The sequence below is a fragment of the Myotis lucifugus genome, unplaced genomic scaffold (assembly GCF_000147115.1).
Source record: "Myotis lucifugus unplaced genomic scaffold, Myoluc2.0 scaffold_154, whole genome shotgun sequence".
Taxonomy (NCBI): domain Eukaryota; kingdom Metazoa; phylum Chordata; class Mammalia; order Chiroptera; family Vespertilionidae; genus Myotis; species Myotis lucifugus.
Window position 1 is genome coordinate 3,004,782 of NW_005871202.1, and position 25,899 is coordinate 3,030,680.

At 46.3% G+C, this 25,899-nt stretch overlaps 1 protein-coding gene across 1 annotated transcript in view; it reads left to right on the top strand.

The window, feature by feature from the left end:
- Positions 1-25,899, top strand: part of TENM3 (teneurin transmembrane protein 3) — a 420,114-nt gene that overhangs the window by 370,649 nt on the left and 23,566 nt on the right. The window contains exons 15-20 of the mRNA XM_023759395.1: positions 1,546-1,813; positions 3,410-3,553; positions 9,101-9,350; positions 16,657-16,889; positions 18,020-18,174; positions 19,165-20,039. Coding sequence (XP_023615163.1) covers positions 1,546-1,813; positions 3,410-3,553; positions 9,101-9,350; positions 16,657-16,889; positions 18,020-18,174; positions 19,165-20,039 — 1,925 coding nt within the window. The remainder of the gene's footprint in view (positions 1-1,545; positions 1,814-3,409; positions 3,554-9,100; positions 9,351-16,656; positions 16,890-18,019; positions 18,175-19,164; positions 20,040-25,899) is intronic.

Below are 25,899 nucleotides of genomic sequence, written 5' to 3' on the forward strand. Positions count from 1 at the left end.
CCTTAAGTTATTAAAATCTGGAGATGACAGATGCACGTCATTCCTGTGTCCTGTGTGAGAGGAGTTGGGGGAGAGAAACACTCCTGAACATTGAATCTCTCTTCCATGATTTTGTAACATAAAAGGTGATCCTTTCGGTCTGCGTGATGAATCTTGGGAGGGCAATGTGAGGAAGCGTCTGGAAACACTATATAGCCCCAACCAGCTTGGCTCAGAGGATAGAACATAGGCTTGCAGACTGAAGGGTCCTGGGTTCGATCCAGTCAAGGACAGACCTCAGTTGCAGGCTCGATCCCGGCCCTGGTTGGGGTGTGTGGGGGAGGCAACCAATCCATGTGTCTCTCTCACATCAATGTTTCTCTCTCTCTGTCTCTCCTCCTCCCTCCCACTCTCTAAAAAAAAAATCAATGGAAAAATATCTTCCAGTGAGGATTCACAAAACACAAAAAAAGAAAACACTACGTAATTCTAAATTGAGAAAGTGGTGTTTCCTGCCCAGGTTCTGGAACATGGAGAGCCTTGCCCTTTACAGTATATGACATATACTACATATACTATATGTAGTAAGCCATTGTGGGGCTGCCATTATTAACCAAATGAATAGGCGTGTTAGCAAGGAGAGTCTGAATCATTTAGGAAGACTTGTATATGCTACATAAATACATTTTTCAAAATAAGTAATGTTTTGTATGCATCAGTATCAATTTGTTGGCATTCATTGAACTAGTCACATCAATGGGTAAATTGTAGAGTTAAGAATTTTTTTAAGGTGTACAGTAGATAATTCTTACGTGGATAATTATATTAACTTTTTGCAATCCTGTTTCGATTCAGAAGGTATATATTCAGTGTCTTTGTGTGCATTCAATAACACATTAGTTGTTCACAGGGGAAGTTTTTCACAGCTTTAAACTACTAATTCATTCACTGTCATATAAAAAAATCAGTGGTGAGTCCTAGCTCAGTGTTGAGCTAATTATGAGGATGTGCTGTTATTATATTACCTTTCCACGTGGATATGGAATGTGCGACAATTGAACCCACATGAATTGGCCTTTTTTGTCATCATTCCTGCCTTTGTAGGCTGCGACCAATCAGGTGATGAGGCCAGAGCAGAGGTTTAATCCCTAGTTGTGCAGCTGGGGGAGACCAGCTCTCTGGCCTAGAACACATCCGTGTTCTGAGCCAACCATCTTACACATGTTGCTCCGATTCTCCCGGGCAACGGGTTAAATTACAAACGAGATTCCAGGTGACTGTAAACCAAGTCCGTGCATGTCACCCGGTGGCGCAGTCACAGTGTCTCCTGTAGGAGGAGCCCCTGAGGTCTGAGTGACTCAGAATGAATGACCAGAGGCTTGGAGGAGGAGCGAGACGGGGCTGGCAGGAGATGCATCCCTGATTGTCCAGCAGGATCGCAGCTCACCTGGGCATTGAGAACAGTGACTCCTTGGTGTCTCAGTTGCTCTACTCGGTTCCTTCCCGTGTATTTTATCTCGTGGCTATGGGTGATCCCCGTGTGGGCTTGTGCTTTATCCACACCAGGTGCTCCATGAAGAAACCACAATCCCGGGGACAGACCTGAGGCTGTCCTACCTGAGCTCCAGAGCTGCCGGGTACAAGTCTGTCCTCAAGGTCACCATGACCCAGGCCGTGATACCCTTCAACCTGATGAAGGTCCACCTCATGGTGGCTGTCGTAGGAAGACTCTTTCAGAAGTGGTTTCCCGCCTCACCCAACTTGGCCTACACCTTCATATGGGATAAAACAGACGCGTATAATCAGAAGGTCTACGGTCTGTCTGAAGCTGTCGGTGAGTTCCGTGTGAATGTATTCTGCATCAAACAAATTGTCTTGCCCTGGCTGGTTTTGCTCAGTGGTCAGAGCGTTGGCCCACAGACCAAGACGTTGTGGGTTAGATTCCCAGTCAAGGGCATGTACCTCAGTTGCAGGTTCAATCCCTGATCCTGGTCAGGGGCGTGTGGGAGGCAACCTGTCAATGTGTCTGTCTCACCTCGATGTTTCTCTTTTTCTCTCTCTCCCCTCCTCCCCTCCACTCTCTTTCTCTCTAAAGATCAATGGGGGGGAAATATCATCAGGTGAAGATTAACAACAACAACAAGTTGTCTTGATTCAGAATTAACATAAAAGTAATTGTAACCCGTGGAAACCAATGGGTGAGCAGATAGGAAGGCAGTGGGACTGTCATAGGAAAGTTGCCCACGGGTTGGCTTAGATGCACCAGGAAAAAGGAGTGTATTCCATGTGGCCAGGAGGAGACAGGGTCATCATCTTTTCTGGCTGAAATTATATCTTAGAAGAATGTTCTGGAAGAGATATCAGATTATCTTTTTTTTTCATGTTTTTTCTTTATTGTGTCCTTTCCTTTTTTGATTTTCTTCTTTATAATTTTATCTCCCTGACTTTCCTTATTTTTTCATGTCTTTCTGTATCTCACGACTAGTGTAGCTTTGATTCATAGTGATGATTAACAGGATATCAGACAACATTAGTGCCTAAAAATTGTTAGCTCTTTTGACCAGAAGATCAATTCAAGGAGAGGCTATTCTTAAAACATCAGTCAACCCAGTTGTTCCACTGGGTGACTGGACGGTGTAATCCAGGTTTGACGTGTGGAGATATACTTAGAGTAGCTCAAACTCTGACTCAGGAAACATCAAAAACGAAGGATGACGTGCTTTCTTCTACTCATTTTTCATAGCAAACAAGGTATTCTGGAGTTAATCTGTAATGTGGACTTGAATTAATTCCCAGCAGCCAGATAATTGCCACTACTCCCTTCGCGTTGTTCCGAACTTTAAAATTCATGTTGCATTGTGAACTCTGAGGTTTTTTGTGATTTGTTCATATTAATTTACTGTTAATTCTGTTGTTCATTCCTGACAACGTGAATATAATGTCATAATATGGCTGTAATCCATAATTGTGGAGCTGGGGGACCGTATTTTTTGCTGTATTGAGTCTTACTTATTGTAAATGTTTTCCATAACTTAATACTCTTGGACACTAAATAGCTCTACTAATTCAGATAGCAAGTAAGATTTTAAGTTGGAATGAACTGATCACCATTTGGGGCAGATTTATCTGATCTAACTACTTAACTAGTTGCCCAACCTGAACTTCATTGTGTGCTATGAACCCCTAGTAAAGAATACTGTGGTAAAATAAAAATACTAGTTTTCAGCAAAACCAGTGCAAAAGTAATATTTGGAGGTCATTTTTTTTAGGGAAAAAAATATTTTATGTGATCAAATCTTCTCATATAAAAAACTAAACTCTGCCCATAAATAACTAGAAATACAGTCTCAGAACACAATTGTGAAAAATAACAAAATGCATTGTATTTCTGCTGTAGTTGACAGAGGGACTTGGTTTGTCTCCATTGCAGTGTCGGTGGGATATGAGTACGAGTCGTGCTTGGACCTGACCCTGTGGGAGAAGAGAACTGCCATTTTGCAAGGCTACGAACTGGATGCCTCCAACATGGGCGGCTGGACGCTAGATAAGCATCACGTGTTGGATGTTCAGAACGGTAAGGTCTTGTTCATAGTTACTATCGCTCACCTTCAAGCTGACTATGTGTGATGGGATTAGCATTCGTAAGAAAAGATAAGGATCTACAATTGACCCTTAAACAACACAGAACTAGGGGCACCAACCCCCTGCTCAGTGAAAAGTCTGGGTATAACTTTTGACTCCCCAAAACTCAGCTACTGATAGCCTACTGTTGACCAGAAGCCTTACTGATAACATAGTCAATTAACACAGATGTTGCATGTTATATTAGTATCATATACTGAATCCTTACAATCAGTCACCTAGAGAAAAGAAAATCATAAGAGCCCTGACCAGTGTGGCTCAGTGGGTTGGGTGTCATCCGTGCACTGAAAGGTTGCCAGTTCCATTGCCAGACAGGGCACAAGCCCGAGGCGTGGGCTCAATCCCCAATAGGCAGCGTGCAGGAGGCAACCGATAGGTGTTTTGCTCTCACATTGATGTTTCTCTCTCCCTCTCCCTTCCTCTCTCTCTAAAAACATCAATTAAATTTATTTTTCAAGTGGTCTACTCTTTTTAAAAAAAGAACAAATCATAAAGGAGGGAAAATACATTTACACACTGTGTGTATTTATTGCAAGAAATCCACGTATCATGGACCTGCGCAGTTCAAATCCATGTTCAAGGGTGCGCTGTACTTGTAAAGTCTATAAAGCCTGGCGTGGGAACTACGTAATACTCTCCTAACAACTGTGTGAACGCTCAGGCGTTCATCACCAAAGTCGTGTTCCCGTGAGAAGGGAAGAGGCTGAGCCGTGCTGCACTGACAGGCTTCTTCACCAGGGATTTGCCCAGGAGTCTCCTTCTGCAGCCAGCCACTGAGTTATCTGAAGGGCTCTCTGAAGATTCACCCAAAGCGGAGAGAGGGAGGTCTTCTTCTAAAGAAAAAATTTCTTTCTAAAAGAAAAAAATAAAAAACCGTGGTACTTTTCCAAGATACTTTTAATAGGTCTTAATCCTTAGTTAATTAGCCTATTCGATTGTTTTTCGGTTCTTCTTAGAGTGTATTTGAAGGGAAAAAAATATTCTTACACTCAAATTGGGTCACATACCGCGGTACTTGACTTTTCAAATATTAGGGAAAAAATAAAAAGAATAATCTGAGGGGGGAAAAAAGCAAGAATCCAGACTAAAACTTGTAGGAGACCTTATGTAAAATACAAGTGAATATGCTTTAAAAAAAATACTTTAGCTATCACAAATGAAAAGAAATGAATTACTTGCAAAATTTGACCAGCTTAATTTCTGTAGGTTTTTTTTAGACCAGCTTCATCTCATTAAGCATATGACTTACACTAAGCAAACTCTCTTGTCTTTACATGTTGTCCACATGCTGGCTACAGCTCAGATCATTTATAAATACTCTGCTGGAAGAGCAGAACCTTAAGGTACCTTATTCCAGACTCGCGTCCTGCTGTAGCTCTAGAGATTTCAGCCCTGATGACATAGTCCGGGTTTGCCTTTGCAGAGGTTTGGGGCAGTTCAGAATGAACTTAGCATCCAATAGAACTAAATATTTGAGTGTGATTAATGGTCACTCTTTCAGATTAAGGTTGCTTTGATAGTCATTCTTTTTCTTTTTTTTAATGTATTCAGTTTGGAGAGGATGCATTATAAACCTCCAGACATACTCAGTCTCAAGCAGCTTCCAGGCCAGTGCTTGACTATGCTGGCTGGTACCTTCCCTCCAGAAGAGAACAGGCCTAAGCAAATCAGCCGTAAGAAGCGGAACAGAAACGCCTCACACCTTCCCCGTCGCATAGCAGTACTGGCTCTCCTCCTCTTCCCACTGTGTCCTGGGCAGGGAGTCGCAGTTCAGTTCGAACCTCAGAGGTTTGGGAGCAGAGCTGCTAGCTGGTGCCCCGCGCGGCACACGCTTTGGGGAAGCGCCCCTCCCGGCCGAGGTGGTGCTGCCTGTGTCCCTTTTCATCGCCGCGGTGCCAGCACGTCAGTGTGCGCAGTCAGTTACTCGGGCCTCGAGGTGGTCTTTCGGGTCTCGGAGCCACGTGCCAGCCAGGCCGGTACGCTCTCGATTAGATTATTTACATTCTGTTTCACACACCCTAACTTAACTCTGGTGCCGTGTCACATATAGAAATTTTTTGATATTTGCAACCATAGTAAAACAAAGACTTATATTTTTGATATCATAGCGGAAAGTTAATAACCAGTTAGCCCAGCACTTCAGCCAGGAGACTGGGAACCAGCAGGGAGACCACCAGCAAAGAGCTCGGAGAAAGCCCATGCCTCTAACAGAATAACATGGAGTTTGTTTTTTTAAAATATCAGCTCGGATGTAAAAAGCGGACGACTCAGGATTCTGCCCTCCAAAAGAAGAATGCTGTACATGATGGAATATATGTGATTTTGAAATGCGAGGTAACCTGCTTGTAGAGGGAAGTGAATGTGATTTGAAACGCTATCCAAGAACAGTTTGACAAGTGGTGGCTTTTCAAAGTGACATGTGTCTAATAGAATAAACCAAGTGATTTGCAATCATGACAAGGTGGGTGAGCGGAGAAAATAGATGAAGGAAGAAGGGAAGGCAGAAACGCAGACACTGACAGGCGCCTGGGCAGCCTCCCTGCAGCACGGAACGGAACATTCTAGCATTCATCCTCCTGGTCTGTCTGAGGAGGGGAGACTCTCGCTAGACCGTCGCTCGCGGGAATGACTGAGCAAGCCAGGCATCAAATGGCGTCATCCCAGCAAGAAGGATCTTCGTTATCACTAATGGAGTCTTTAAATATGGAAGGCGGAATGCATTTTACTTGTTATGATCTAGTCTTACGTAGATTCCTTTTTCTTGACTACGAGTAAACCTGGTTTTTCTTTCCTGATTTCCTTACGTAGATTGGCTGTGATTGTTACATCACCCAAATGGTGGAGCATTAAAAAAGCCATCCTGGACGCCGGAACCGGTTTGGCTCGGTGGATAGAGCATCGGCCTGCGGACTGAGGGGTCCCAGGTTCGATTCCGGTCAAGGGCATGTGCCTGGGTTGCGGGCACATCCCCAGTGGGGGATGTGCAGGAGGTAGCTGATCGATGTTTCTCTCTCATCGATGTTTCTGGCTCTCTATCTCTCTCCCTTCCTCTCTGTGAAAAATCAATAAAATATATTAAAAAAAAAACAAAAAAACAAAAACAAACAAAAAAAAAAGCCATCCTGGAATCCACCTAAAATGTGCCGAACTCTAAGGGGAATGTCATTATTTTGATCTCTCCTTCACTTTAAAATTGTCCCAAAGTGGGAGGAAAAAAATATTCTTTCAAATTTCCTCTTTGTACTTTCAGGGGACTGATTCTTTAACAGTTTGTCTGCCTATATATATAGGCAGGCTTGGAGAACTGCTTTGCAGTGTAGATCATTCAATGAGTATAATATGTCCAGCTCGAACGTTAAAGCAGGTGGTGTACACAGATCACACACTGAGGGGATCATGAGATCTTCATGGAACAGTGACCGCTGACAGCCCGCCATGCATCATACCGAAATGGAACCCTTGATCTCTGTATAATCATGGTAACTGGATAAAATTAGAATCTCAACTCAGCTCCTTTCTAACTAGGAAAATACTTCATATTCATTTGGAATTTTTCTCAGATTTTCATTGAGGATCATAAAGGAGCAGATTGGCATTTTGTTTTCTTAACGTTATTGGCACTTTTGTGCCCTAAAGGAGAACGCACTGCAAGTCATAAATTGCCCCCCACCCCTGCAGCAGTTTTCTTATGTTTGACATTTTGAATGACTGTAGGTACATGCCTTCTTATATCAGACAAGAGTAAAAGCAAGGAGGATATTCTTTGACAGAGTAGAATATTGGCGGTTTGCTATATACTTTCTAACATTCTTTTCCAAAAAGCATTTTTAACTTTTTTCAAAAGCAATGATGGGCCCTGGCCGGGTAGCTCCATTGGTTAGAGCATCATTCTGATACACCAAGGTTGCAAATTCATTCCCTAGTCAGGGTACATGCAAGAATCAACCAATGAATGCATCAATAAGTGGAACAACAAATATCTCTCTCTCTCTCTCTCTCTCTCTCTCTCTCTCTCTTTCTCCAAAATAAATCAATACCAATGATAAACTCTAAGGAAGCAATTCATATTATATATTACGGTGCACTTTTTTATTTTTTAGCCAACAAAATGAGTGTATTCGGGAATAGCAGAGGAATTGCGATACGGGACAAGCCAACTATGGCAAACCCTAGGCAAGTGCGGGAGGCGAGGGGGAGGTCAGCTGTTCTTAGTTTTAGGAGTGAATTGGGGAAAGCTGTGGCGGCTTTTATTGGCCGCGAGCAGAGGCAGCGGGTTAGTTCCGGGGCAGGGGGAGGAGAGCACGTCCTTCCGTCCTTCCGTCCTCCCGGCTGGCGTCTGCAAGCTTCGGTGAGTGGTGCTCCTTTTGTCGCCCCCAGACTCCTCTTGATTTAGGTCATTTTCAGACTGGTCTCTGTATCTGTGGGCCTGCTTGTGTTTTGTTGTTGCTGTTATTTTTCATAAGTGAGATATGGGGCACGCTGTTACGAGCTGGATCCATTTCTAGTATTTCCAGCATCCTTTAACAGCCAGGTAAACGCCTTATCCCCTGAAGAACATCATGGAGAGCCGGGCCTGGCGCTCGGCTGCACATTAGGATCGTCTGGAGAATCTTCTAAAACCTCAGTGTCAAGGCTGCACCCACACCAACTAAGTCAGACTCTCCCGGCGAGATCCAAGCTTCGGCGTCTTTACAGCTCCCCGTGCAGCCAGGTCTCAGAGAATTGGGGTTTTTACTTTTTCTTGTTAGTCCTTTGTTTCTTTCACCAGACATTCTTTAAACTCCTAACAGACAGCATTTTACATATATATATATATATCCTATGTATCCTGTCATGATATTTTCCCCTACGGAATCAAATTGAGTTCTTTGCAATAGAACTTGAAATAAAAGTTTTTCTAGCCCGGCCGGCGTGGCTCAGTGGTTGAATGTCGACCTATGAACTAGGACAGTGGTCGGCAAACTCATTAGTCAACAGAGCCAAATATCAACAGTACCACGATTGAAATTTCTTTTGAGAGCCAAATTTTTTAAACTTAAACTATATAGTTAGGTACATTGTTATTAACTTAATTAGGGTACTCCTAAGGCTTAGGAAGAGCCACACTCAAGGGGCCAAAGAGCCGCATGTGGCTCGCGAGCCTCAGTTTGCCAACCACAGAACTAGGAGGTCATAGTTCAATTCCCGGTCAGGAAACAGGCCCAGGTTGTGGGCTCCATCCCCAGTGTGGGGAGTGCAGGAGGCAGCCGATCAATGATTCTCTCTCATCACTGATGTTTCTCTCTCTCTCTCTCTCTATCTCTCTCTATCTATCTCCCTCTCTCCCTCCCTTCCTCTCTGAAATCAATAAAAATCTACTTTTTAAAAAAAGTGTTTCCGGTCCAACCTCGGTGGCCCTGGGTGACGGTCGGAGCTATGGTGGCCCTGCTGGCTCCCCTCTTCGCGCCGTGCGCTGTGAGATATGTTTCCTTCCTCCTAGGCATCCTGTACAAGGGCAACGGGGAGAACCAGTTCATCTCCCAGCAGCCCCCGGTGGTCAGCAGCATCATGGGCAACGGGCGCCGGCGCAGCATCTCCTGCCCCAGCTGCAACGGGCAGGCGGACGGGAACAAGCTGCTGGCCCCGGTGGCCTTGGCCTGTGGGATCGACGGCAGCCTGTACGTGGGGGATTTCAACTACGTCCGCCGGATATTCCCTTCCGGAAACGTGACCAGCGTTCTAGAGCTGAGGTATGTCTTTCCTTCATTGGGGATTTTAATGAAAGCGAAGCATGCCTTTGTAAAAGGTCAATCTGGTGTCCTCATTTATCGATTTAAACATGCCTTCCCAATGTTTGCAGTTCTCCCTAGAAATGGAAGCTGGATTCTTGGCTAACGTTGGGGTAAAGCACAACATGTATATATTCCGTCGCAAATATATAAATAAGTATGAAGTCACCTCATCTATAAAATGTCTCACTGGTTTTAGTGAATTTTCTATTCTCCCGGACAATGAAACTGTGAATTCTAAATCTCTTTAGTTGTCTTTGGAATTACCTTGAGCTATATATTGTTACTCTCTTATTTCACAGTGGGCGAAATTAAGACATAAAATATTTTCCTGCAATTATTTTCCTACGTTATTAGCCATGATGCCAATAGCTAAAGTAACAAATGGTTGTCTCGGCTCTGTTCACTTCAGTATGATTATCAAAATCATTCCATTCTGTAAGTTATTTGATGAGCCTTGACCCACACAATTCATTTCCAGTGATCTTTCTGCTTCCGTTGGCCATTTTCCATACAAATAACTAAAATCTCAGTATCCAACTCATGTTTTAGAAACCTTTTCTAACTGTGCTTTTTTCACCTCTTTTGTCTGCTTCCACCAAGAAATAAAGATTTTAGACATAGGTAAGCACCTTGCGTAAAGGTTGTTGTATGTTTCAAATGTCCTTCCATTTCAGTGCGATGCTCTGACCTTGTTTCATCATGAGAGAGGACACTCGGTATCACAGACCATCTCAGGCATTAAGCCACTCAATGAACTAGCGTCACTCGACCAACTCGCCAATTACGTAATGTGACCTGAAAACTATTTCCATGTCGATCAATGAAATTTCGTTACCAAAAATTATTATAAGGAGCATCTTCGTATAACAAAGAACATTTCTAAACATCAGCTACTGACTCACATCAGCTAAGCCTACTGAGCAGCACAGAAATGATGCGCAGTAGGGAGTTTAAGGAGGGTCAAGTTTGACCAACAGCCAGGGCAGGTCCCAGTTTATGGGGCCCAAAGCTTAGTCAGTGTAAGGGACTCTGTTCAAGAAAAAGCATCTCAAAATATCTTCCTTTGGCAAATCCTTAAAAACCAAAGATCGTGTGAACTGCTGCCACGGGTGTTGCTGGGCTGGGAGGAAGTCCTCCACGCGTGGGTTCCCTGGGGCTCACCCGTGATTAACCTCCGGTGAGTTCCTCGCTGTGCAGCCTCTGTTTCCTAAGGTGAGAGAGTTGCCAGATTCGAGTTTGCAGAAGTCATGCTTCCATTTCCTTACGGAGGAAGAGACTTCCTTCAGAGCCCGGGATGAATGTGGTTGAGCGAACACGGAGGCTCAGCTTCTCCGATTCTGTCCACTGTGGGGACTTGCTAGTAGCTGGAGATGAGCTGCATAGGGACACTTGACTGAAAATTTCCCTCCAGGCAGCAGAGAAGGGGCAAAAACAATGTTTCAAATAAAACTAGCAAAAAGCAAGACACACCCAGGCGTGTGCTTCAAATGAATGCGGACATGCCGAAGGCGATACAGGAAAAACTAGTAAAGCAGCGCCCTCTTCACAAGCCGCCGGGGGCAGGCCTTGCACACGCCACTGCAGAGCCACCCCACCACCCTCGGGGTGCACGTGAGGTCCCTGAGGCTCGGCAAGGGCGCCTGTCTTCCCCAAGATACAGACTAAGAAGTGGGGGGCAGGGGTCTGAACCACTCTAAAGAGCGTGTGCTCCCCACTGCACCGCGGCCCGTTTCTGTGGGCCCAAATGGCTAGGTTTCTATGGGGTAATTTCCTGGGTCTTCAGAATGCTAGATGGGTTTCGTAATCATTTGACAAATTCATCAGCACTCTGATCTCTTTCTCAGGAAAAAGATCCATGTGGTTAGAGCTACACTGTTATTAACAGACCTTAACAAAATGCACTCGTGATGCACTAACTCGTGGTGGTTGGCGGTGATGCTCCTGTGGTCCTTCTCTCATGATCCTCCGAGCCTTCCTCCTATGCACGCTGTCCCGGCCGCTTGTGTTCCTGCCTGTCTCCTTCGTGTGCCATGCATGCAAAGTGCACTGTTCGGGTTTCATACTGATGCCCTTTACTCAATCGATGCTAACTGACCACTTGACCACTTTGACAAGTAATAGTAGAAGACGGAGTCCATGCGCCCAGGCCTCTGAATCTCGTAGGGGAAGCAAGATATAGATGTAACAGACCGAGTATTTTCCGTATCATTCTTTGACACTTCATCACACCCACAGCTTGTGCTGAGAGAGTAATTCTGGGGAGGAAGAGGGTGCCGGGAGGGGGAGGGGGAGGAACAGTTTCCTGGCAGGGTTGGTATTTGATGTAAGTCAATGAATGAAGTCTGGCCCTAGATGGTTTGGCTCAGTGGATAGAGCATCAGCCCTCAGACTGAAGGGTCTGATTCCAGTCAAGGGCATGTACCTCGATTGTGGGTTCACTCCTTGGAGCCCCTGGTCGGGGTGTGTGGGAGGCAACCAGGCGATATGTCTCTCTCACACCGATGTTTCTCTCTGTCTCTCCCCCTCTCTTCCACTGTCTCTTAAAGTCAATGGAGACATATCCTCAGTGAGGATTAACAACGACAAAAAAAGAAGTCTTAAATGGGCCAACCAGAAGACAGGAGGGGGGAGTCATGAAGCAAGAATAGAGAGCAAGTAAAGTTACTGGGGTCTGGGGTCTTGAGGGACTCAGACCCACCTGGATCTAAGCAGGGGACTCACGTTGCAATAATGAGGGAGACAGGGGGACAGGCAGGTACGGGCAGGTCGCTGAGGGCCTGAGCACCCTAAGGAATTGCTCTTCTCTAGGATAGCAGAGACAGGGGGAACCCTTTCCTGACCTTGAACGAGATGGCGGCATACTCAGGCAGCCTTCCAGGAAGATTGATTCCATCTGGTGTCAGTGGTCAGACTGGCATGGTGATGAGTTAGAGAACTGTGAGATGCTAGGTGCCTACACTAGTATGGCTGTCATGAAGGAAATCAACCAATAAAATAAAGAAATGAAGGAAATGGACACACTGTATGTGGGCAATAAGGAACAGGGAGATGTAGAAACTATCCAAGGTTTTTGAGCCCAAGTCATCAGATGATAAATCATTGACAAGAATAGGAATTGCACTTGCTTCATAAGTAATCAGTCAAAATTGATACTTGATTAATTAGTTGATTAATTAATCAAAGCCAGGATATTGGAGCTCATGGGCGCTTCTTAATTTAGCTTTAAAAATTAAAATCCTTTTCAGATGCTTCTTCCTGTTTGTCTACCTAGACCAGTGATGGCGAACCTCTGACACGAGTGTCAGAGGTGACATGCGAACTCATTTTTTTGGTTGATTTTTCTTTGTTAAATGGCATTTAAATATATAAAATAAACATCAAAAATATGTCTTCGTTTTACTATGGTTGCAAATATCAAAAAATTTCTATATGTGACACGGCACCAGAGTTAAGTTAGGGTTTTTCAAAATGCTGACACGCCGAGCTCAAAAGGTTCGCCATCACTGATCTAGACCATTATCCTCGTAGAGCTGAGGGGGTCCTGCCTGGAAGGGTCCTCCTGGCTTGTCCTTCCCCCACTTTCCTGGCTAGCGTAAAAGTCTTAGGAGTAGGTGACCGGAAAAAAATAAATTGAAAAATGTGTCAACATCTATAAAAACAAATGGTGTAGTCAATAATAATTAACTAAAACATAAAAATGCATGCTTCTGGTCTTCTTATGATGTTTCATATACTATGAGCCATCTCATTAATTGCATTAGTGGGGGAACTAATTAATATGAATGTTAAATGATAAATATAAAAACACAGTCTTATTATTTTAAAATTTGGAATATTTCCTCACACCAAAGTTAGCAAGTACTGCCAGGCTGTTATATCAAATAAAAGTTCCTAGCTGTGCTATCATGAATAAATAGGTATCAGTACTACCCCATCAACATGTTAAATTTTTTATATGGGTGGGAGCTTCTGAGATGCTGAAAAGATAAGTTTCTCTTAGATATGCTAAAATTTCTCCATATGATGCTTGTAGTTTTCATTTGCTAACAAAACCTTTTTGCAGATAGTAAATGGTAGCTCATCGCCATGACAGTTCTTAAAAATCCTGAAATAAAGGAGCTTAAATTTATTGACACCATCCAAAGCCCAGGGGCAGTTCAATACGTAGGACTAAAAACCAACTTTGTGGGTTTTATATCGCCATTGAAAGATAAAAGACGCATCGGTCACAGGTCTGTGAATCTGAATCAATTAACGTTTAGATACAAATTATAAAAGTATGTAAAACACGAAGCAGGCCCAGAAATGCCACCCAAACCCCTGCTTCCGATTATCTCAACAGCCCTGTGGTAGCCAGGAAACAGTTTACTGTTACATGTAAGTCTGATTTCTGTTCAGATGTTCCCGAGGCTATCCACAGTTTCCAGCCAAACAGATGAAAGTGCTAGGATGTCGGTGGGTAGCGTGTTCTTTGCTGATGTTTCTCTAGTCCAAGAGGTTGAATTGTGACCAAATGAATGAGCACATCTAGTCTGCCTTTCCCCCCGGGCCTGTGTCCGATGGAACAGGACACAGAGAAGATGGCCTGGGAATGATGGTAACCTAGACGATTTGGGGCGAGCTAAGAGCCAAGGTGCAAAATACTAAGAGGTCTAAACCTGACCTCCGTTTCTCGGATGTTGCTTTTCTTAGTCGGAATCTTAATGCAAATGGAACCCTTTCTGGAATGGGGACCTCAGTGGCTCCCGGGGAGGTCACCATGCCCCTCCCGCCGACCCATTCCAGCCGTCCGGCCGCCAGCACACTGTTCCCAGGCCGTGTCGCGCCCGTTTCTACATGAGATCAATGACTGATCTAAACACGCCCCACCATCTGTGCCCACACACCAGCTGTCAGAAAGCCCGGGCGTCAGTGGGCGTCCTTGAACCCCAGCCCAGCACAGATGACCAAGAGCCTCCTGCCACCGGGCTCCAACAAAATTGTCCAAGCCCACGTTTGTTTTTTAGTGCGTCAGGACCAAACCCTCCTCCTTCCGGAGGGGCTGGCTCTGAGCAGCTCTCTCTGCTGTTCCAGGCTGCCCTGCGGGGGGTCATTCAGTTCACCCTCTGCCCTTCTGTGGGACAGTTGCTCTGCCCGGGTCACAGCTCCTCCAGGGTTGTTCTGGTCAACGGCCTTGTGCAGAGTTAGAGCTTTCCTGGGCAGACATGGTGAAAGCCATCGGCCTGTGCTGCTTGATGAGAAATGTCCATTCAGAGCAGGAGATGCAGACAGCAGACCCCGCTGAACATCCTCTCACCCCTGTCCTACTGGGCGAAGCCGGTGCCGAGAAAGTCACGGCTGATGGCGTGAATGTCCGTCCGTGATTTCTGCACCAGGAACACTCGTGTCCCTTCGCTAAAGGGGGTGCCACTGCTGCTCAGGCCGGCAGCTCAGACACCCATTGTTTTTTCTCAAATTGAGAGATGGCAGGAAAAACCATGCATCATTCATGTATCTTTCTCATCAGGAGCACACAGACAGTTCAAAGTGGACGCTTGTGAAAGGGTCTGCATTGTCTCCGCTCTTTCTGCTGTTGCAACAGCAGGATTAAGGGAACATATCTGGACCTGTCCAAGTTTAGGTCATTACTTTTTTTCTTATCAGGATTTTCAGAAGGCAAACCATATGTTAGTTAACACTGAATAGCGCTACAAAGCAACTGACACATTGCAGTGTACGAGGAGCTGGGACACAAGCAGATAGGAGGATAGCTCATTGCTTCTGAGTGTGAATTGTGTGCTAGGCCGTGTTCTGAGCATTTTACATGGATTAGTCCGTGCAGCCTATGGATTATTATCACCACCTTTGCCAGTGAAGAATCGGAGGCACGGAAAAGCGAGGTAACTTGCCCAAGCTCGCACAGTTTGTGATGAAGTGAGGTTCAGACCCAGGCAACCTGGTCCAGAAGTCATGCTCATAGATATACAGCTGAAAAGAAAATAACTGTGTGTTTGTGTGTGTGTGTGTGTGTAGAGGGGAGAGAGAGAGAGAGAGAGAGAGAGAGAGAGAGAGAGAGAGAGAGAATGAGAGAGAGAGAATGAGAAGCGTAAGACCAAGTTTGTCAGCAGGAGACACATGGAACCCAGTGGATTCCTACCTGTTGACATCTTTGTTCCGACTCCCAATCACTGAAACGCTTTTGAGAATTTTTTCCCCAGAGGCCGTATTTGCACACAGTGCAAAATTACATTAATTCTAAGCATGTGGGGCTGAGTGTTTGTAGGGAGCTGCCAGAATTAGTCCATTTGTTGATGATGTTGGTCTTTCCATTTTTCACAGGTAATCTATAATAATAAAAGCGTAATATGCTAATTAGATTGGACAGCCGAACGACCTTTCGGACGTCCTTCTGGACAAAGCCAGGGCTGCAAGGGCCGAGGCAGAGGCAGAGGCAGCCGCTGCAGAGGCAGGGGCCAAGCCCCTTGCACGAATTTCGTGCATCAGGCCTCTAGTAGGACATAAAATAGTATATATTTGCACTAGTTAATAGTTCTGAAAACCAACTTTGCCAGATTACAATAGCGCAACCAGGACAGGCATGATGCTACGGTTTTTCAGGGGCGGCTGCTCGGTTTGGTTGGGTTTTGTAGGGAGAAAGCAGGAGAGTCCCCTGTGATGAGGTGCAGGTGAAATTGAAGGTGTATGGACTTCACAGGAGAGTCTGAGAGCAGCACCTTCCTGGAGCAAGCTTTATGCCTGTCACTCAAGGGCAATTTTCCCATGGCTTTGCACCAAACCACAGAGATTTAGAGAACTTGCTTCCGTCTTTTAGGCAAGAAGCAGATCGTCTCCTGAAGGTAATTATTTTTAAGATGGCCAGGAAGGAACAGTCATGTCAGAGATTGCTACCAGTTCTTTTTTTAAAAATAGGGAGAGGGAGAGAGAGCTAGAAACATCCATGATTAGAGAGAATCATTCATCGGCTACCTCCTGCAATCCCCCCACTAGGGGGTCAAGCCTGCAACCTGGGCCTGTGCCCTTGACCAGGAATCAAACCATGACCTCCTGGTTCATAGGTCGATGCTCAACCACTGAGCCATGCCGGCTGGGCTGCTACCCAGTCTCTCCTGTAGGTCATTGTGAGTATGCCGCTCATCTTCAGGTCTTTGGTACTGACTGCAGGTTGCAGTGTTGCCCATGGTGGGCTGTCTTGCTCTTACTTTCTCTGCGTATTAGGAGTAACTCCCCATACATGGTGGGGCTCACGTATGATCCTTTCTTACAGCAGCAACCCAGCTCATAGATACTACCTGGCCACCGACCCTGTCACCGGAGACTTGTACGTTTCGGACACTAACACCCGCAGGATTTATCGCCCCAAGTCTCTGACGGGGGCGAAGGACTTGACGAAAAATGCTGACGTGGTCGCGGGGACTGGGGAGCAATGCCTGCCCTTCGATGAAGCCAGATGTGGGGACGGGGGCAAGGCTGTGGAGGCGACACTCATGAGTCCCAAAGGTACCGGCATTTACCAACTTGGGGATTTCCTTCTATTTAAAAAAGAAAGAAAAAAAAGGTAGACAATCTGCTTAGTGCTGATGGGGCTTAAAGCTGAGTCTCACATTTTACCCTCAGCTCAGTCTGGGACGCTGTGGCACACCTAGTGTTTGTAAAAGCCGTGGAACTTGAACGTGAGCCTGCTAGAATCCTAAGCTGATTGTATAGTAAATATTAGGTTCTTGGCATTTTTTTTATTGTCATACCATTTTTTCCAACGTTGCAAAGAATAAAGCAGCTACTGTTATTCAGTCACATCCCATTAAGTGTCAAGGAAGTGCCCGAATTCTTTCATTGTCCTGGAATTTCTTTGCCACGAATGAGTCCCAGGCCTCTTTGAAAACCACCGCTAAGCAGCCCTATTAGCCCGCACCCCATTTGGAGCTGCTAGACTTTTGTTTCTATGCCCTGGGAAAAAATGCTTGCTGGGAGGAATTTCTGGGGAGAACAAGAGCTTGAATTCTATGTGAGGACGGTTTCTAGCTTTGAAACCCGTTGGGACTGACTCCTGGCTCATGTATTATGCCATTCATTATGGTGTTTTGGGTTGAGGGCTCTATTTTTTTTTCATTATAGCTAGCAACTGTTTTGTGAACAGTGACTGGGAAAAGTGTTTGCTGTCCTGAATTATTCATAATAGCCAATTTCGTTGTAGCAAGGTCAACAGAATACTCACCTTGGCTTGCATCTATGTTCGTTGGACTATGCTAGTTACTGTAAGCTCCGTGTGACTGAATTTGACCTATTTCTATAATTTATAGACAACATTATGCAGACATTATCGTTTGATGTTTAACACCCAAGTTATAGTCTTATGTTTAATGCCCAAGCGCTACGTATATGTTTCACACACCAAGTGGGAATTCTCGCAAATGCGGGTTATTTCTTCATTACCGTTCACATGTGTTTGTATTAGGGACACGCCTATGTTGGGTTTTTCCTAATGTGCTTGCAATCTACTGTCCTACCTGCTACCTACCGCCCACGTTATCACTGGGGTGAGCTGTTGAGTTTAGTGATAGGCCTACACGTTGAATCAGACGTTGAATCGTTTTTGAAAACTTACTAACCCTTGCTTCTCTTGGACCAAGGCATGGCAATTGATAAGAATGGATTGATCTACTTCGTTGATGGGACCATGATCAGAAAAGTTGATCAGAACGGAATCATCTCGACCCTCCTGGGTTCCAATGACCTGACGTCAGCCAGACCTTTGACCTGCGACACAAGCATGCACATCAGCCAGGTAGTTTGGAGTCCGCTGAACAGCTTCTCTTCTCAGGGGCCTCATTGCTGAGTCGGTAGGCTGTGATGGCACCGTGTCAAACTGCCCGCGTCATGGGTGGCGGTGTTATGATAAAGCTGCCCCCTTTAAGTGTATCTTAGGAGCTAATAAAAAATTATTTTCTTTTTTAATATATTTTTATTGATTTCAGAGGGAGAGAGAGATAGAAACATCAGTGATGAGAGAGAATCATTGATTGGCTGCCTCCTGCACACCCCACACTGGGGATGGAGCCCACAACCCGGGCATGTGCCCTGACCAGGAATCAAACTGTGACCTCCTGGTTCATAGGTCGACATTCAACCACTGAGCCACGTTGGCCGGGCAAAAGGTACTTTCTTCTATAGTTCTGCATTTGATGAATTCAACGGTTTACAGAGTAATTACCACTAAGAAATGCTAAGCAGTTGTAATAAAATACCAGTTAAGTAGCAGCATGCAGAGATTCCAAAAAGAACAAAACCACTTAAACCTCGAATCCTGTTATTACACGATCTCCTTACGAAGTAGAGAGAACCCCCTACGATTGGTCCCGAGGGACTTACATTTAGAGTTGGGAACTTTACTATGGGCCTTACTGGAAATACAATAGAACCTGAATGTATTTACGAGGTAGAAAGCCTGCCATTTGCTGGTTATTACTGCTAACGGAAACATCTGCGTTCATACCTCATTGGTATCTATTAACTCTCTATTTAGAGGCTCATTGCCCATTTGGCTGTAACTTGCAAATCTTCCAATAAGCTACATTTTTTAAATAAAATGCTGTTCCCTACATTTGTGTTCGTGCAGACTTTTCAAGTTTATTTTACTGTAGCCATTCAAAAGACAACTTTAAAACAGCTTCTCAAATTAAGGGTAATTTTCCCAAACGCTCTCATTTACTCTTCTGGCGAGTTAACTGCATCGCAGCCGCTGACTGACCGGACCGTTTCTGTTTTCTGTCCGAAGGTGCGTCTGGAGTGGCCCACTGACCTCGCCATTAACCCCATGGACAACTCCATCTACGTGCTGGACAACAACGTGGTCCTGCAGATCACCGAGAACCGCCAGGTGCGCATCGCCGCCGGGCGGCCCATGCACTGCCAGGTCCCGGGGGTGGAGTACTCCGTGGGCAAGCACGCGGTCCAGACGACGCTGGAATCCGCCACGGCCATCGCTGTGTCCTACAGTGGGGTCCTATACATCACGGAAACCGACGAAAAGAAAATCAACCGCATACGGCAGGTCACGACCGACGGGGAGATCTCCTTGGTGGCCGGGATACCGTCGGAGTGTGACTGCAAAAACGATGCCAACTGCGACTGCTATCAGACTGGCGACGGCTATGCCAAAGATGCCAAACTCAGCGCCCCGTCGTCCCTCGCCGCTTCTCCGGATGGCACCCTGTACATCGCGGATCTGGGGAACATTCGCATCCGGGCGGTGTCCAAGAACAAGCCTTTCCTCAACTCCATGAACTTCTATGAAGTGGCCTCTCCGACCGATCAGGAACTCTACATCTTCGACATCAACGGCACTCACCAGTACACCGTGAGCCTGGTCACGGGGGACTACCTGTACAACTTCAGCTACAGCAACGACAACGACATCACCGCCGTGACCGACAGCAACGGCAACACCCTCCGCATTAGGCGGGACCCCAACCGGATGCCGGTCCGAGTGGTGTCTCCGGACAACCAGGTGATATGGCTGACCATAGGCACCAACGGGTGTCTGAAGAGCATGACCGCGCAAGGGCTGGAGTTGGTTTTGTTCACTTACCACGGCAACAGCGGCCTGTTGGCCACCAAAAGCGATGAAACCGGATGGACAACGTTCTTTGAGTAAGTACATCAGAATGATACTTTGATGATACAATATTGTGATCTGATGTGAAATAATAACACAATCTTAAAGGGATCCAGGTTCGGGGGGGGCCTGGAGCCTCTAGAATTTGGGCTCCTCCTTTCTGAAAAAGACAACAAAAGGGACTCGGGGTCTTGGAAGGGACCCGTGATATAGTGAGACGCCCCGAAGCCCAAGTTCCGTTAGCAGAGAGGGAAGGCCACGTGTGCCTGAGGTCTCACGTTGTCCTGCATGCGGCCCTAATATGTTAGCAACAGACTTTCGGGCGCATGCAATGGCCTTGGTTTTAGGCCTAACCCTGAGGATTTACCTCTGCCCATGTGGTAAGGCTGTTTTGAGACCTGTCACTGAAGAGGAACTTTAAAAACATTTGCAATGAACTTAGCCAATTGGTACATCAGTACTATAAGTAGTATTCTTTCTCTTTTTTCCTTTTCTTTTTCAATCACAGTTGACATGCACTACTATATTAGCTTCAGGTGTACAGCATAGTGATTCGACATGTATAGTTTACAAAGTGATCACTCTAAGCCTGGTACCCATCTGACAGCCCACATGGTTATTACAGTATTACTATATTCCCTATGCTGTACTGTGCATCCCCATATTTATTTTTATAACTGCCAATCCGTACTTCTTAATCCCTCCACCTTTTTCACTCGGCCCTCCAACCCCCCTCCCATCTGGCAACCATCAGTTTGCTTTCTGTATCTGTAGGTTTGTTTCTGTTTTGTTTTGTCTTTTAGATTCCACATATAAGTGAAATCATGTAGTATGTGTCTTTCTCTGTCTGACTTATATCACTTAGCATAATACCCTCCAGGGCCATCCATGTTGTCACAAATGGCAAGATGTCATTCTTTTTATGGCTGAGTGATGTGTATGTATGCCCACTGTATATATGTACCACATCTTCTTTATTCATTCGTCTGTTGATGTACACTTAGGTTGCTTCCATATCTTGGCTTTCTATATTATAAAAACCAGGTGGCCCTAACGCCATAACAATCATAGACCAGCGCGGGTGGCGGGCGGGTGGGCAAGGTGCGTGCGGGTGGGCGGGGCCTTGCGATTTCGAGCACTGGGCTTCTAGTTTTTAATAATGCTGCAATTAACCTAGGGGTGCTTATATCTTTTCAAATTAGTGTTTTGGATTTGTTTTTAATAAATACTCAGAAGGGTTATTGCTGGGTCATATAGTAGTTCTATATTTAATTTTTTAGGAATCTCTATACCAAGCATGTCAAACTCGTGGCCAGCAGGCTGCATGCATGCGGCCCACCAGCTGTGAGTTTGACATGCTTCCATATTGTTTTCCAATGTACGTTCCCACCAATAGTGCACGAGGGTTTCCTTTTCTCCACGTTTTCACCAGCAGTTGTTGATTGTTGATTTATTAATGACACCATTCTGACAGGTGTGGTTTTAACTTACGTTTGCCTGATGATTAGTGATGTTGAGCATCTTTTCATATACCTGTGGGCCATCTGTATGTCCTCTTTGGAGAAGAGTCTATTCAGGTCCTCTGCCCACACATATTAATCTTATCAAATAGAAGAGCTTAACTTTTTATAACCAGTTACTATAGAGTCTAATCTGCTGAAAAGAACCCAACCACTAAATGAAAATCGGGAACTGCTGGTCGCTCTGAAAGCATATGGAAAAGTATGCCCATCTAGCTGGGCATCCTGCCCAGGGAGTGGAACAGTGGCCTGACATGTATTGTGCGGGGAATGCACGTGTAAAATCATTTTCGTTCCTTGTTCACTGCACAAACCGTAAGGGGGAATTTGGTGTACAGAAGTGGCATGTTGACAAATGCAAAATCATCCTTGAAATGAACACTGAGTTTCTTTAGTGTGGTTTTTATCATGAGATGCTGAAGCAGAACTATTTTCTGTAGGAACACACCTCTACAATTATAGTAAAATTCAGTAGAAAAAATGATCCCGTATACAAATTTTTTCCGCACAGCTTCTCCAGTGGGTCTTACATGGAAAGCCTAGTCCTACGGCAGCTCAAATTGCTTTTCTTTTTCTTTTCTTTTTTTTAAATATGTTTTTTATGTATTTTCAGAGAGAGGAAGACGGAGGGAGAGAGAGTTACAAAACATCAATGATGAGAGAGAATAATTGATTGGCAGCCTTCTGTAATACCCCCTCCTGGGGGTCGAGCCTGCAACCTGGGCATGTGCCCTGACCGGGAACTGAGCATAACCTTCTGGTTCATGGGTCAGTGGTCAGCGTGGAGTCACACCAGCTGGGCTGCTTTTCTTTTTTGACAAACTCCCCTTTAACAAAATGAATGTGACCAGCAGCTTGATTTTGTCAGGAACAAACCTTTCCACTGAATTGCATTAGAAATTTAGGATTGCAATGGGAAAGGGATAAATCGGAAGTTATAAAATGTCCTGCTGTGCACCATTTTCAAAGTGATAGCAGGCTATATTGCCCAAGGCGGGGTCGGGGGAGATGACAGAAGGAGTGTTCCCGTCGGAGAGGCTGGGCAGGAGACCTCCAGGAAGTGGTGGTGCCGAGGGGCTCAGTTTAGGCGAAAGCAGGGAAATGCAGTCCAGGACACAGGCCTGCTCTGCGGGCCATTTTTGAAGGTGTCATTGGCTCCCAGGCCTTGACCCTGCACAGGAGTTTCCCGTGTGGTCGTCACTGACACAAGACCGTCTTGCCGCAGTTGCAGTGGTCCTCTTAGGGCCTATAGGTGAGTGTTCACCACGTTCACAAAACGAGAGAGAGGAGGAGTTAGTCTAAACAGAAAGCTCTCACCTGCTAAAGATGTATCATTTACAGAGTTCACACCCAACGCGAAACCACAGCTCTCACGGCTGAGCACACACAGAAGCACAGCCAGGGAGTGTCCTGGGCAGTAGAATACATTATCTCATGGAAACGGCAGTGCACAGCTCTCTGCTGCCGCCCCCAGAAAACACAAGCGTTTAGGCGCAGGAGAGGCTCCGTGTCTGGGTGTAGAGATGGCCAGGGGAGAGCCACGTTCCAGCTGGTCTGGGGGTGGTGCCCCCGGGTCGTGGCAGGTGTTCTACCCGGGACGTGGAATGCGTGGGGCTTTCCGTGTGTGGAGCTGCCTGTGTTGGTGTGTGAGCTGTCTTCACATTCACAGGGCAAACAGCTGTGTCTCAGCCTCTGCATGTGTATGAGGTGTGCTTGGGCCTCTGGCTGCTCATCTGGGTGCTGTGTTGCCCCTCCTTTAGGCTTCGCCATTCCAGAACGGGCTTCTGAACCGTGTCTTTAGAATGAATGAGCTCCCACTGGCACCAGCTCTGAGACAATCAAAGAAAGGATCTCAGCGGAGGAGGGACGGGCGGTGAGGAGGGTCTGCCACACGCCGGGCCGGTGCCGACCACGCAGGTCATTGGGGAAACCCGACGGCAGTTATTGCAAACCAGGCCCACGTGTCCATTCACGTCGGTCCTGCCTCCCGTCCGAGTATCCGGACGTGGGGGCCGTGTTGTGTTTCCTTGTGTGTGCGCTGCTGTAACAGCGCTGTTAGCGAACGATAGAGCATCTTCCCCGGACAGACTGAGGGCCTCGCCTTTCCTTACACAGATGCCCGAATCCAGCCCCGAGGACGCAAGGTCCAAGCCACGTCTCATTGTTCTTTCTGCCAAAGCTGCATTAACAATAGAACGGCCCGTTTGATCAATTCTGACCGAGATATGGAGCCCGGCCCACCTCCTTTATGGCCTTTTTTTTTCCCCCTGTCTTCATGGAAGAGCACATTCCCGGCATCCGGAATTATTTTTCAGAGACTTTTTTATCAGCAAATCACTTAATGGGAAATGCTGTGGTTGATTTCCGTTTTTGCTATTTCATTTAATGGCTATATGTTTTTAATTGCTATATGTTTTTAAGCTGGATCCACCAACAGTAACAAATAATTTTTGCTTTAAGTGTTTAACCAGAATGTGTAATCCCAGGAACATCAGTTAAAAAAATGTGTACACAGTTGATTCAAGGGCTGCTGTCCGTTTCAGACAACAGCCTGAACACGACCGGGGTGATGCTGTTATTAACACCTGACTTAAGACAGTTTTCTTCTGCAGTCCAGTTTTGAGAAATAATGTGTTCTGTGCTGGTGTCAAAGCAGGAAGGGAAATGAGGAAATCGTATGTTACTAAGATTATTCAAAAAAAAAAAGGAACAGATTCGTCAGGTTGTGTCCGTCTATCTCAGCGCACAGTAAGTTACCGAATTCCTCGGGTATCGTTAGTGTACTCTGCGGGCGGCAGTGGTCACAGGGCCGCACTAACTCTTGCCCTGGGTACCATGTAGCAGGTGATGGCTGTGGGTGTGCAGAACGGCTCCATGGCGGTTCAAGAGTGAGCCGTGCAGTTGCCAAAAGAGTTTGACTCCCTCTATAGACTAACGCGTCACGGTCGTCTCAGTGACCATCACACGGCTCCCCTAAGACTGAGTAACACACGCCGCCATCATAAAGGATCTATATTATAAAAAGCCAGTGACTGTAGCGACCAAACGACCAGTCACCAGGAGGTGCATTGATGGGTCTCGTGGCGTGGCGGGGGTCTGGGTCCCATGCGATTTTGCGGGCTGGGCCTCTAGTCGTTTGATAACAGAGCAGGAAATGGACACGCTGACAGCGGTGGAAGGGAACTTTTTATTGTTTTCTCTGACCATCACGGAACTGAAGATGGACAGTTGGGGATTTTCAGGAGACGGTCAGCATCGCTGACTCCCTCCTGTGACCTCAGAATCAGAGCAAGTCCAGCAGCCCTGCTCCTGGCCACCCCACCTCCCAGCCCCTCGCCGAGGTTCCAGGATCCTGGGAGGGTTTCAGAAGGTCTGGGGGCTGCAGGACAGCACAGGCTGGACACTGTTCTTTCCTGAACTCCCTCCCAGGGTCGGGGGAGGCCATGAGGGAGACGAGACAACTGGGACGGCCATCCACGCTGTTCACAGCGCCCTCCTCCCTCAGTGTTCACGGCACCCTCCTCCCTCAGTGTTCACGGCGCCCTCCTCCCTCAGTGTTCACAGCGCCCTCCTCCCTCACTGTTCATGGTGCCCTCCTCCCTCACTGTTCATGGTGCCCTCCTCCCTCACTGTTCATGGTGCCCTCCTCCCTCACTGTTCACGGCGCCCTCCTCCCTCAGTGTTCACAGCACCCTCCTCCCTCGCTGCTCTCTTTTTGGTCTCTCTCCCGAGAGGCAGCACAGGCAGCCTGGACCACACGGGGACCTGAGATCCTGGGGACCTGCCCCGATTGGTCAGTTACCCCTAACACGGTGACTGTGGGCAAGTCCCAGCCCCTCCCCAAAATGCCGTGCCTTCACCTGTAAAAGGAAAGACGTCCTAATCATTAAAGATCTCTTCCTACGCTAAAAAATCTGTGATTCTGGCGTTTCTCCTCAACTTTTCTTAGGCCCCTGTCAAGGCTTGTTTCAAAAGAAGCATCATTTCTCAAATTACCACGTTTCCTTTGCTGAAATAGTTAGGCGTATTGCCTTTCTGTCAAACCTCATAATTTTTATACGATGCCAGTGCTTGTGGTGGCAATTCATAATAATAAATTAGGTTTCTCTGTCCGAGTGGGCTCCCTGCTTTTCTATGTAAGCCTTTCTGACTTACTGGGAGACACACACACACACACACACACCCCGTGTCTCCTTGCTCTCCCTGCACAGCCGTTTCCCCGTGGGGCTCTGTGTGTGACAGACACGGGCCAGGGGACAGAGAGGAAGACGAGAGAGAAAGATGAGTTTGTCCTCTGCAAATTCAGGGCCCCTTGGAATAAATCCAGGAGGATGAGGACGTGCACAGTTCTGTTTTACAGATTTTGGGGGGAGCA